The sequence below is a fragment of the Syngnathus floridae genome, chromosome 4 (assembly GCF_059516105.1).
Source record: "Syngnathus floridae isolate MCC-2025c chromosome 4, RoL_Sflo_1.0, whole genome shotgun sequence".
NCBI lineage: Eukaryota > Metazoa > Chordata > Actinopteri > Syngnathiformes > Syngnathidae > Syngnathus > Syngnathus floridae.
Window position 1 is genome coordinate 10,848,857 of NC_142416.1, and position 12,724 is coordinate 10,861,580.

A 12,724-nucleotide genomic window follows, 5' to 3' on the forward strand; every position below is an offset into this window, starting at 1 on the left:
CTGAGCCAGCTCCACAACATTTTAACAAATTAATATTAAAGCTGTGTCCACCCAGTGAGTGGCCTCTGCAAGTCATTATCAAAGTCTTGTTCTGGAGCTTCCACATTTTGGTCTTGATGGCATATAAAGGGAGCAATATTGTAAAGTATGATGAATATCTGGTGTTCCCATTTTTGTGTCTCGTCCTGTTCAGGTCAAGCTACGTATAAGCGGTTTAGAAAATGGATGGATGATTGATTGACTTGGCCATTGCATAACATCACACTTCATTGCCTTAAAAGGCATTTTGGCTGCTTTCACGGGATACTTCGGCTCATTTTTCATCTACATTGTTAAACGCTGTCCAATGAGTTCTGAAACATTTGACAGAATCTGAGCAGATATTCCTGAAACATTCAAGAATGAATCCTACTTCTTTTGTCAGTGAATAAATCATTAAATACATGGAAGCCATACATGCATTTTTCAATTTATTTGGGCAATTGCACTGATTTTTCTTATCGCTGAAAATTCTCTTTCAACGCCTTTATTAGTCACTGACGTGTTTCTTTCGATTCCTATCTGAACTCATGTAATTTCATATAGTGAAGCACAGGGTGTGCTCTTGTCATGTGCATAAAGTGCTTTTTGAACCCTCCCTCAAACGGACATCTTAACTGAGCTCTTATTCCACACAACTTTCGCAACCGTGTTGTGGACTTTTCATGAACCATCAATAATGGCTGATAACACTAGGTAACAGCACCCACAAACACGCAGAACTTGTCTCTATTTTCGAGAGCAGACGAGATCGGGTATTTTCAGGGTAGTACGGCCGTAATTTCTTTCAGCCGAGGTTGTCGAAACGTCTGCACGCTGTCAAAAATCGTGACAATAAGTGCAACGCAGCAAAGTTTGACCTGGAATTTTTGCTAGCTTCTATCGTATTTACTCATTGCATTCATTGATCCAATAATTTGTTTTTAAAGCTTTGTCGATACCACCGTTCATCTGGACGTTAAGGTAGGATAAAACACTTCAAATACTAATATCATTATTGCTTCAATTTATTATTATCATTATTTTGGTAGTCACCTAACCCTGACCAATATGCGTCACTGGTGAGCTGTGAAAATGATTGATTTTCTTAGAGTTTTCTTAATTGTTTTTGATTTATCACTGAATCATGACTTCACTTTACTTGACTAATTCTAATGCTGTCATATCAACTAAACAAAATGAGTTGTGTGTTTGCAGTCTTTGTTTTCCTTCTTCTTTATTTAGATCAAATAGCAATTGTTAACTACTCCTCTAAGTCGAAAAGCCGAAAGCAAATGAAATCTAATGTGATTGACGTACTTGGCCAGTAAAGCTGATTCTGATTTTGCAGGGTGGTGCTCTATTTTAAAGTTGTTGCTCTCACAGCCGCGTATTTATTTACCTTCCATGTAGGATTATTATGGAAAGACGTTGCAGAAGACGTCAGATGTACAGAGTAATGTCTGTGTGGCTCCAGTGGGGCCCATCCCAAAACTCATCCTCCAGGCTATGAAGAAAGTCCATCCTGATGTGACTGACAGGTTGCTGCTGAATATGTTCATGCACTTTATTGGCAAAGCAGTCTGTAATTTTGTGTGGTTTTCTCCCCGTCAGATACTACGGTTGTGGTTTGGCTGTACCAGAGTGTTTGGAGGGATGCAGTATTCTGGACCTGGGCTGCGGAAGTGGTCGAGACTGCTACATATTAAGCCAACTGGTAGGAGAGGCAGGCCATGTCACTGGCATCGACATGACAGAGGATCAGGTAAACTCAAGCCAAATCCAGAAATTTATACTCAAAATATCAGGGATGTCCGGCTGAAATTTCAATGAACCTAAAATGCACTGTAACCTTAAATTAATTAATCTCACAATGAAAAATTTCCCAGTTTAGTTAGAATACAGTAGGTATTTAAACAGTACTTTTTATCCTGCTTTTGTCACTTTGACATAATACGACCAAGCGCATTATTTTATCACCAGAAAGAAACAGTAGCCATCTCAAAGCATGCATCAGCTTCATGTTTTTGATTTTAACTCAATAATAATTGATGGGCTTTATCATATGGACATCTTGAATTGTGATTTAAATCTCTTATGTCATCTAGCTTGAAGTGGCCAGGAAACATGTGGACTTTCACATGAAGGAGTTTGGCTACAAGAAGCCCAATGTGACTTTTGTCCAGGGCTTCATCGAGGCCTTACCAGAGGCAGGTCTGGAAAAGAACTCTTTTGATATCATCATGTAAGATGTGCTTCTTCTTGCCTCCTGCTCTCTTTCAGTTAGTTTCACACTTCAAATCTGAGTCCTGCAATTGTGGAAATGTTTTGAAATAGTCCCTTTCATTACTTAGCTCCAACTGTGTGGTGAATCTTTCTCCAGACAAGAAGCAAGTCCTGACCGAAGCTTACAACGTGCTCAAGGTAGACTCATATTCAACTCACATTTGATGTCATTGTCTAATCAAATTTCATCAGTAGTGATAATTGTGTCCTGACCAACAAACAACTTAATGTGCTTGCTCGACCGATGGTTAGGATGGTGGTGAGTTATTCTTCAGTGACATGTACAGCAGTGGAAGACAAACTGAGGAAATTAAAAACAACAAAGTTCTTTGGGGTGTGTATTTGTACTCAACTGTATATGCTGCGGACACATGCCCGAGTTTGATCATGCAATTTTCCACGACAGGTGAGGGATTCGGAGGTGCGCTATGGTACAAAGATCTGCTACAGTTGGCCGAAGAAGTAGGATTCAGACCGCCGAGGCTCGTCAAAGCCAACGTTATCACTGTTAACAACAACGAAATGCGAGCCATTCTGGGTGTGATGCTTGTTTCTGTCTTTTTGCTGTTTTTGTATTGTTATTGTAACCTGTCTGTGTGGATTATACTAACTTCATTTTCTAACGTACCACCATTGGACATACTGATTATTTCTTTTCATTTGTTCTGCATTACAGGTGACTTCAAGTTTGTCTCTGCTACATATCGTCTGTTTAAGGTTCCAAAAGGCAGCCTAAAGCCATGTAAAGTCATTTATAATGGAAATATTACAGGGGCGGAAGACTCCCTCCACTTTGACTGTCAGTATACCTTCAAGGTATGTAGCTCCTCAGCATCAGCTCTTGCTGATTTTGAACTGAAGTTCCACAAATATTTCTATCTGACAGACTAATCAAGTGGCAGAGGTCGACGGCGAACTAGCTGCCATCCTGATGCAATCCAGATATGCACAGGCCTTCACTTTCCAGCCATCAGAAGACTCTTGTGAATCTTGTGTACCAAAACCGAAGGTCAGTGATACTTTAGAATATAGTATGCTGAAATGCATTTGTGTTGTTACTCTGCAGCATCAATTAAAAATCACGGACATGCCCACAGAGGCCCACTGTCTTAACTTCACAGTGGAGGAAACATGCTGGACATTCTCACGCACGCACACACACTGCAAGCACACATATGCACTCATCCACGAGCGCAAGGTCAAGCAGCTGTCTCAGAGTCATAACCAAACTGCGGAGGCATGCTGGGAACCTTTAACAGGAAGGAATGCTCTCTTCTCTAGCTCATGGAATGCTTTCATATCAACTCTCATGGTTATTCTGTGAATGCATACATGTCATGAGCAACACCAGATGATTCATCAACAATCCAATCGCTCAAATCACTTCGAAAGCTCATTTTTACATACATAATACAGATGTTGCATTTCGATTCCCTAGATAGTACGTCTACGATCAGAGTTCATTGTTGAACCTTTGGACTGGCACTGTAATCAACTGTGTTTGTTAGTTTTACAAATACTTTTGTTTGGCTCTTTTCAGACAATTTAGTAAACAATGTTTGGAAGTGATTAAAACAAAAGTAAAACACTACACCACTTGTAAACTGGCACAGAGCCTCCATTGATACAGACACATTTTTTTACATTACTATATAGAATGTAGAAAATAACAAAAGAATGTTATTTTGAAATGTACTCTTGCACACTTCTTAGAATTGCCTTGGGGGAAATGTGACATAATCCAAAAGTGTGATGTCCTGTTACTTGTGGCACTTCAGGCAATCTCTGGGGACCCTTTTGAGCTGGCCGCGCAGCTGCAGAAACAGAATACAGGTTTAGCCACAGGGGGGTGCTGCAGTACACAATCTGCAACCTGCTTCGAGTGATTCTGGGAGTAGAACACTGCTGCAACGTTCAGAATCTCTGTAACATAATGTTATCACGTGGTAGTGTAACAGTCGTGTGAATGTCACAAATGCACGTTGCTGTTTCTGGATGTGTGTTTATGGAGTCCATGTCCAATTACAATAAAGTGCACTTTAGGGATAAAGGATTAAATACAATATGGTAAGACATGGCATGTTGTTGCGACATTAAGGCCTCTTGATACAACATGAGAAATCATGACTTGTTCAACAAATTCTAACGGGATGCACATAATTTTAGACATTTTAAAACACTTTTTGAGCATCTTTAATTCAACTCAATTCGTCTTTAAATAGCACTTTCATAGCTGCTGCAGCTATAACAAAGCAGTCTACAGAAGACATGACATGAAACATTACCAACAATCCCAAATACCCCAAAATCTATCACTAGTATACATTTGTTGTTTGCTTCAAAGTCTCCTTTTACCTGTGGATTACAAATGTCGTTTGCTACGGACTAAGTTTGAAAGTTAACAATTAGCTGTAGCATCTATTGACGAGTAACAAGCAGACCAACTCACACCTTTTTAAGAGAAACAATGGATTACTGTTTTTTTTTTAAAAAATCATAAAATTTGCCAACCTGGGATCATTAATCATATTGTGCACTTGTTTTGTTTATTTTTTGTTGCCTTATTTCCAGTTCTCATCAATCAAAATGTCCATCACATTAATCATTGTGTTTGTAATATGGCAATAAATGTTTCTGATCCTGCTTTGTAAACATCAATGCCTCATATTTCCAGACACTTTCTATGGGCCATATAAATAACATTGTATTGTATTCTATTCATTTAGTGTTGACATTTATAGAGGCAGTGAGTAAAAGGATGAGTGAAGATAACTGCATAACCTAGTACAGTCTGTGAATGCCATGTACATAATGTTAATGAGGCTATGTCACCCAAGACCACTGTGTCTATACATACACATTTCCATAAGAGAAATTGAAATCATCTCAGCTAAATCACGACATACTATTCCCATTATGTTATGAGTCTTTCTGCACGGATTATGAGTCACCATCGCTGTGTGCAATTGGTGAATCAGCATATTGCATTAAGGGCTCGACATCACGCAGTTTTAAGGGAAAAAAAAAAGTCGTATTTTTTATCTTAATAGATAAGAAAAAACAGAAAAGCAGCTCGGCACTTGCAAAAATTGCTTAAAACATAGGAGAAGTACGTGTTTATACCTATCGAGCGTGAGAACTTATTGTGCTTGCTAAATGTTCAAGAGCTAAGTGATCAATAAAAAGAACGATTTGACAACATGCTGACGTCACCAAAACCTGGCCAATACGGAGACATAGCCCACGTTGTAATAATTTAGACTAGGTGTCGAGCTCTTAAACTTGAATATAGTCTGTACCAAAAGTCACGAGTGGCTCTTGTCCATTTCTTAACATGAGGTGCACTTGTTTTGGAATTTGATTCGTCACTGTGGCAGCGGCCGCCCCGCCCCCGTCCCGGAGCCGTTTTCTGATTGGCCCCCGACGGCATCTGTCTGCGCGAAATCAATGCAGGCACGAGTTAGCCACTTACCCTGGTCTGGCGGAGGGACCACTGTCGTACACGTAGTGGGAAAGAAGAGGTCCTGATGCGCGAGTCACGGCAACCCTCTGCGGAGATGAAGGCGGACTCTGACTGGTTCTGATTTGACAAAGTCATTTTCATTCAGCAGGTTGCATGCCAATAGTGGTCATTATGGCAGAGCCGTTATCCCCTGCACCCACCGCTGCAAAAATGGCGTCAGCGAACCGGGTCCGCGCGTTGACATTAATTTTCTTGACTGTCACTGGTTGTTTTGTCACCTCGACAAGTGGCAAGGAAGGGTTCGAGGAGACCGTCATCAGTGGCCTGCGTCTGGAGGACACGGACGACATTTCCTTCATGGATAAAGGCTACTTGCGGGTGAGTGAGCGCTCTCGGATCAAATTAAGAGTGTACGGGCAGAACATCAACAACGAGACCTGGTCCAAGATTGCCTTCACGGAGCACGAGAGGAACCAGGCGGGGCTGAGCCTTGACAGCTCCTCGGGGGATAACCACAGCCAAGAGGACTTCTCTGGCTCGCATCCTTGCGGCATCAGGACTTCAGATATCATCATATTACCAAACATTGTTGTGAACCGAAAGACTTCAGGAATAGTTGAGATCGAGGTCAAACCTCTGCGGAAGACGGAGAGGAGCAAAGCCTATTACCTTTGCATTGCCACCTCCGCACCTGCCGCGGCTGGAATGCACGACCCGTGGACGGAGAACACCTGGATTTACCACGATGGCGACGACACCAGGGTGATCGTAGTGGAGGAGAAAAAGTTTTTACTACCTTTCTGGCTCCAGGTCATCTTCATCTCAATGCTGCTCTGTCTGTCTGGCATGTTCAGCGGCTTGAACCTGGGCCTCATGGCTCTGGACCCCATGGAGCTCCAGATAGTTCAGAACTGTGGCACGGAAAGGGAGAAAAACTACGCCAAAAAGATCGAGCCTGTCAGGAGCCAAGGGAATTATTTGCTTTGCTCGCTTCTGCTCGGTAACGTGTTGGTGAACACGACGCTGACCATCCTGCTGGATGATATCGCTGGTTCAGGCTTGATAGCCGTGGTCATGTCCACCATTGGAATAGTCATCTTTGGGGAAATTGTGCCACAGGCCATATGCTCCCGACACGGCCTGGCCGTGGGTGCCAACACCATTTTTCTGACAAAGTTCTTTATGTTGCTCACCTTCCCAGCTTCCTACCCAGTGAGCAAACTGCTCGACTACCTGCTGGGGCAGGAGATCGGAACTGTGTACAACCGGGAGAAGCTTCTGGAGATGCTGCGTGTCACGGATCCTTACAATGACCTGGTCAAGGAGGAGCTCAACATCATCCAGGGTGCCCTGGAGTTGAGGACTAAAACCGTGGAAGTTGTGATGACGCCTCTTCGAGATTGCTTCATGATACCCTGGGACGCCACCCTTGACTTCAACACCATGTCCGAAATCATGAAGAGTGGATACACGCGCATTCCGGTCTTTGAGGGCGAGAGGTCCAACATAGTAGACCTTCTCTTTGTCAAGGACCTGGCCTTTGTTGACCCGGATGATTGCACGCCACTCAAAACCATCACAAAGTTTTATAGCCACCCGTTGCACTTTGTCTTCAATGACACCAAGCTGGATGCAATGCTGGAAGAGTTTAAGAAAGGTGAGTTTGTTTGACACTCTCCTTGTATGATGGCTCGCATTATGTCAAGTTCATTTTGTTTTGTTCCACTCCCTTCAACCCTGAACTGATGCAAAAAGACAAGCACACTACATGTTCGACATAATCCCTCTTGACCCTCACATGTTGACCTTTCGCCTCTCTTCCTCTCTCCAACGCGGCTGGAAGTGAAAGGTCAAGTGTGTGTAAATCTGAAAGTTACGGGGATGAAGAAGAGAAGGCACATTTTTTCCCCCTTTCTTATTTCGGCCTTACAAAGCATTGTTGCAGTGACGTCTTTAACGAGGCGCACTTGTCACAACCTCTGTGCTCACTTCCTGTCTCCTTATCGTCCTCCATCACTTCCACTCGGTGTTATGTTCTCAGAGTTTCTCTATGTTTGAGCTCCTGCCCTCTGTCCTTTTCATGTCAGTCTCATTCAGACATTTTAGCTATGCCCCCCTCCGCCCTGACCCCCGCCCCTCTCCAATTTGTGAATGCATTAGGACACGTGGGAATGGTGGAAGTGCAAGACTTAAGGTTATCAGGTAGGGGCATCTTGTTTGAGAACCTGCTTAAATCCCTCTCGCTTACTCGCCTCTGAGTGATGGTGGTGATAACTTCTTTTGTCCAGCCCTGGAATGCAGTCATGTGGATAATGAATAACAGCCTCTAAAACCCTCAAGCCCCTCCTGCCCCCCCTCGTGTGTTGTGTGTATGCGCATGATGTTTGACAAAGATGTTTACCTCACGCAGTTTACCTGAAGTTTGGCACGTCACTCCCCCTCAGCCTCTATCCATACTAATTGCAGCCAGATTATTACTGTAGGTACTGTATGTTTGACCGTAACAAGTTACACAAACATTTACAACCAAGGTAAAGATCAATTTTAATTATTTGTGGTATAGAATTGCACTGCATTATTGTTTTAATGATTTTGTTACCTCATTTGGCTACTTTATACACTACTGTATCTATCGATCTGTTTAGTATCTATCTAATATACGTGTGTATGTGTTCCTTGGGCATTATTGTGGTTGTTACGTTCCAAAAAAGGCACGCAATAGGTACAATTTAGGAAGGTGACGTTGATTTTATTATTATTATTATTTATTTATTTCGTTTTTTTTTTTCCTTCCTTCTAAATTAAAATGTAAAATGAAGACTTAACACATGCTGCGTGCCGTGAGAGGAGAGTGCTCAACTCCCAGAAGGGGACGAGCACAAAAGAACATAGCTTTTGATTCGGAGTCCTCATCCATTCCCTTTTTTTCGATAAAATAAATACGTGCACTCCATTTGCCGTTGACTATTCCTATGCTGTAAAATAAATGAATGAATCAAAGCATGATACATTGACACCCCCACAAAAGTCTGCAAACAGTGAGGCAGTGAAAAGTGAACCGTGATACAGCAAGGGAATGCTGTATATATAAAACGGTCCTCAGCAAACAAGAACATTTTGAAGTCCTTCCACACTTGTCCTTGCAAACGCTTAACGTTTGATAGAACTCATTCTTATAGTATCCCTATTAACACTTAAGGTGCATTCTGTGTTAATTCGAAAATTCACTTATCTTTAAGAGGATTAATTGGGGTGGAAAACAGAGCAAATCATTGAGCTCCATTACCAGAATTTAGGTGTAACTCTCCTTGCCAAATTAGCATTATGTAATACACTAGCAGGGGGGCGGGGGTGTTTTCATCATTTACTGTTTCTTTGCTGACGGAAGCATGAAACGTACCGAAGCTTTTGAGCTGATTTTCCAAGGAGAACAAATACAATATATTTCTAATTTTGCCAGTAGTCAATTCCCATGTTCATTTTTCTCATCTGTTGTCTATGTTGGAGCAGGTATCGTTACACTTCACACAGGCCTTCTTGTATTCATTAACATCAATTACAATTAACTTGTGTGGATCTTTCACTTTACACCTGTATAGTTGAAAAATGCGTCGTTATATACTGTAGGTCCGGTTCCGATACGCAGCTGGCACAGAATGTTATTACGACATGAGCAGTAGAAGGAATTTGCCTCCGGCCTCTTGCGGAGGTCATAAGCAACTGTTGAAGGAAGGCCGACAGGGTCAGTTTCTCGTCAGTCTGGTTCTGTTCAACGCACACGCTCAGTTCAAAAGGCCTCGTAATGTAAGTCATTGTTTATTTATTTGTAGACAGTTGTCTAATATTGGTCACAAAAGTGACAAATGTGCAATGTTACAGGCTCCAACAGGAGCATTATAAAAAATTTGAATTGGGAAAAAAAAGCTTTCCAAGTCTCTGGACAGCGGAGGATTTGTCGGGGTATTAATGTGTGTAATATTTTGTGAAGTAATGAATTATGACTGCATTAGATGGTCTCACAAATCGCAAGTAGTTACAGTTTCACTGTAGCAAAACCATTATTACAAAATCAGAGATAGCATCGTTTTTCCTCGACTGATACTGATTCTTTCTGGGTTGGCAATATGGATGAAAAAAACATCAGAAAACGTAGTGAAAATGTAAAATTTTTGGTAGCAAGACAAGTGCTGTTATTAAACTAAGACTATAAAATACCCATCTTTCTGACCGGAACACACAAGAGGCTTTACAAATGCAAGAGTGAATTGATAAAAACTGAATAACACTGAACAAAACAGTTTGATAATCAAGGAACTGTACTATTCTTTCCAGAACTGGTATTAAACCTAAATGTACCAGATTATTATGGAGTGGTCTAATGGGAAGATGTGAACGTTTTTTTTTTTTTTTAATTGTATACCATGGACAATTAAAGAAACCACCAATTGAAGTAAATAAAGTCATGCAAAAGGTCAGTTTACAATTAAAAAGTTGCTAGTGCAGTCCTAAGTGTGTATCAAAGCTTGGCTCAGGGGTTTCATTTGGAGTTAACAAATTGAGACTGACACCCTTCTGGAAATTTCTGACCCTTTCACTAATTGCGCTTTCTCACTGTGACTGCCACAATGACTGGCATCCAGGGGTTGTTCACTCAGCTCAAGGTTTGCTCTTTAATGAGAGGCTCACTTTGGGACCAAACCAAGTAGCAGAGTAAGAAAGAGGAATTTGCCCCCCTCCATGACATCCAGCATTTATGATATTCCTGGAAGTTCACTGGCATGCAGTGTGACCGACCTATAAGTGATGAAAGATTGTTTGAGGGGTTTAAATCAGGTTATGTCCAGTTTCTTGGCTCCACTGCACTAACCTCCTGTCCCCATGGGTAAGGCAAGACACCTGACCTAAGTTAAATGTGGGAGGGAGATTTGACCCTATAGAGCTGAGAGGAACATTTCCCCCATTCATATCAGTCCATTGAATATATAAATCAACCAGCATTTGCTGCAATGTTTGGGAGGAAGGCCTTCAGTGAAAAAGCCTCCATGCGGCCCAGCACGTCATGATCCAGATCCCTGATTGCTGCAATATAGGCCAATCTATGCTTAGTTCAGATCCAACGGCCTTCACTGACTCTTTGCTACTTATTTCCCCTTGTTGATCATGTTGAAATAGTACCGGTAATGTTGTGATTTGATTGCAATGACATTATTCCTTCTTTGTGTTTGTATGGCGAGCGTCTTACTGGAAAGTGAGTCAAAGTGTTTGCTCAGTACCCCATGGTGCAAGTGTTGGGATTGAATGACGTCATTATTGGTAAAACGACTTAATCCTCACTTTTTCGGGACACCCCTGTAAAGTCCAGACAACTTGTTCTGCCGATCAAGTAGAACATTTACGTAAAATGTAAAATAATCTGTTCCAGGCTCTGAGATAATGGCAAAGAGAAACTTACCGCTGTCAAACAGTGCACCACCCTAAAACCTTTATTAACGGTATCGACATTTATTGAAATTAAAACTGTAAAATAGTTCTGGTTGAGTATGTGTAATAATGAATTACAAAGTGTTATTGCCCTCACGTCCAAAATGTGCTTATCCTCACGAGGGTCACGGTAGTGCTGGAGCCGATCCCAGCAGTCTTAGTCCACCCTGAACTGGTCGCCATCCAAAATCACTTTTGAATATTTCAGTTTTCTCTGTGAAAAGTATTCACTGTCGTAGCTAAATATGGCAATTGGAGTACACCCCCTGCTTTTTTTTTAATAGTATATATATATCACTGCTTTTGGCCGTGCACGCACTTATGTTATCCAAAACAACCCCACCCCAAAAACAAAAAGCGCTACAGTTAAATCCCTTGATGCTCACAGAACTAAGGTCATGTGACACGTGTTGACGTCTTGCGTGAAGTCTTACATAATGGCACTTTGAATTCCCAGGTTTTGTGAAACTTTGGAGTCGCATTTTTCTTTCAGATTTGAATTGTACAACCACAGAAGTGCTCCTTTGTCCCTCAGTTTTGCAAAAAAAGTCTCTTGATAGTCACAGATCAGGCTGGGTATATCATTATTTTACCTCTAGCTCAACTCAACCCATTTCACCCCAACCCGACTCAAACAAACACCGCTGCATAAAAAGTGTTGTACATGGAGCGTAAATAAGTCATATAACTTAAGTAATTTTTAAATGATTCCATAATGTGTGTGTGCATAAAAAGTCAATCACACTGAATCACACAGAAAATTCAAACACAGGTGAATGAAAAAAAACACAAAATAGTAGCCTGCTAATTTTTCAATTTTTCTCTCACCCAAAAAAAAAAAAGAAAAAAATATGGCTGTTTGACATTGGGCGATTTAGTGGCTAGTTTGACCTTTTGGGCTTCCTTGGCAAAGTTTGTTGTGTTAAAAGGCTGGCTTTTGAATTAGCCTACATTCTTCAGATTCTGGTTCAAAATGGAGTGGCCTTTTAAGACCCGATTAGTACAACAGGAGTGTGAATCAAGGCACAGAGCATTCCCAAAGCCAGTCTGGCATTATGACTACCCTTAACATACATCACCCCTCTCCCACAACTCATCCCGTGTTAAAAAAAAAAGTGTGGACTTGTGCAAAACATTCTCTCTCCAATTTTCTTCCGATAAATTTATGTAATGTTGAAATTGATAGTATATATTACACAATATACTCTGCAAGTACCATTGGATTTATTTCTCTGGATAATGGATATGACAAAGGTGCTATAATCATAATCAGATGAAGAACTTAAAGTATTATGAACAAATTAATGCGTTTGTGAAACTGAATAATGTAAACCTGACTTGGAGTTTAAATAAGAGAAGGTTGTAGGTTAATTTTGTCTGCTGCCATTACAAGCTATTAAGAAAGCACAAAAAAATGCTCAAGACTGTCTTTTTTTTTTTAAATGTCCTCTTTTGTTGAATTTATTGATTACTCAG

General features: G+C 41.2%; 2 protein-coding genes across 3 annotated transcripts in view; both read left to right on the top strand.

Moving 5' to 3' along the window:
• The first annotated feature begins 610 nt into the window (after nt 1-610).
• LOC148399043 (arsenite methyltransferase-like) lies at nt 611-4,956 on the top strand. The gene is made up of 11 exons (XM_088373980.1): nt 611-735; nt 969-1,002; nt 1,432-1,559; nt 1,633-1,783; nt 2,127-2,263; nt 2,373-2,442; nt 2,557-2,638; nt 2,711-2,842; nt 2,981-3,120; nt 3,191-3,313; nt 4,083-4,956. Exons 1-11 carry the CDS (start codon nt 719-721, stop codon nt 4,188-4,190), a joined length of 1,122 nt encoding a protein of 373 aa, XP_088230106.1. The 5' UTR covers nt 611-718; the 3' UTR covers nt 4,191-4,956.
• Nucleotides 4,957-5,756: 800 nt separating this feature from the next.
• The window catches only part of cnnm2b (cyclin and CBS domain divalent metal cation transport mediator 2b), a 31,440-nt gene continuing 24,472 nt past the window's right edge, over nt 5,757-12,724 (top strand). For both annotated transcript variants that reach the window (XM_088374215.1, XM_088374216.1), the window contains exon 1: nt 5,757-7,424. In XM_088374215.1, coding sequence (XP_088230341.1) covers nt 5,921-7,424 — 1,504 coding nt within the window. In that variant the 5' untranslated portion in view covers nt 5,757-5,920. The remainder of the gene's footprint in view (nt 7,425-12,724) is intronic.

Excerpts from the sequence above, each read along its gene's own strand:
- LOC148399043 (XM_088373980.1), top strand. Across the intron at positions 2,264-2,372 it reads AACTCTTTTGATATCATCAT|CTCCAACTGTGTGGTGAATC; the intron begins GTAAGATGTGCT and ends TTCATTACTTAG. Across the intron at positions 3,121-3,190 it reads ACTGTCAGTATACCTTCAAG|ACTAATCAAGTGGCAGAGGT; the intron begins GTATGTAGCTCC and ends TCTATCTGACAG.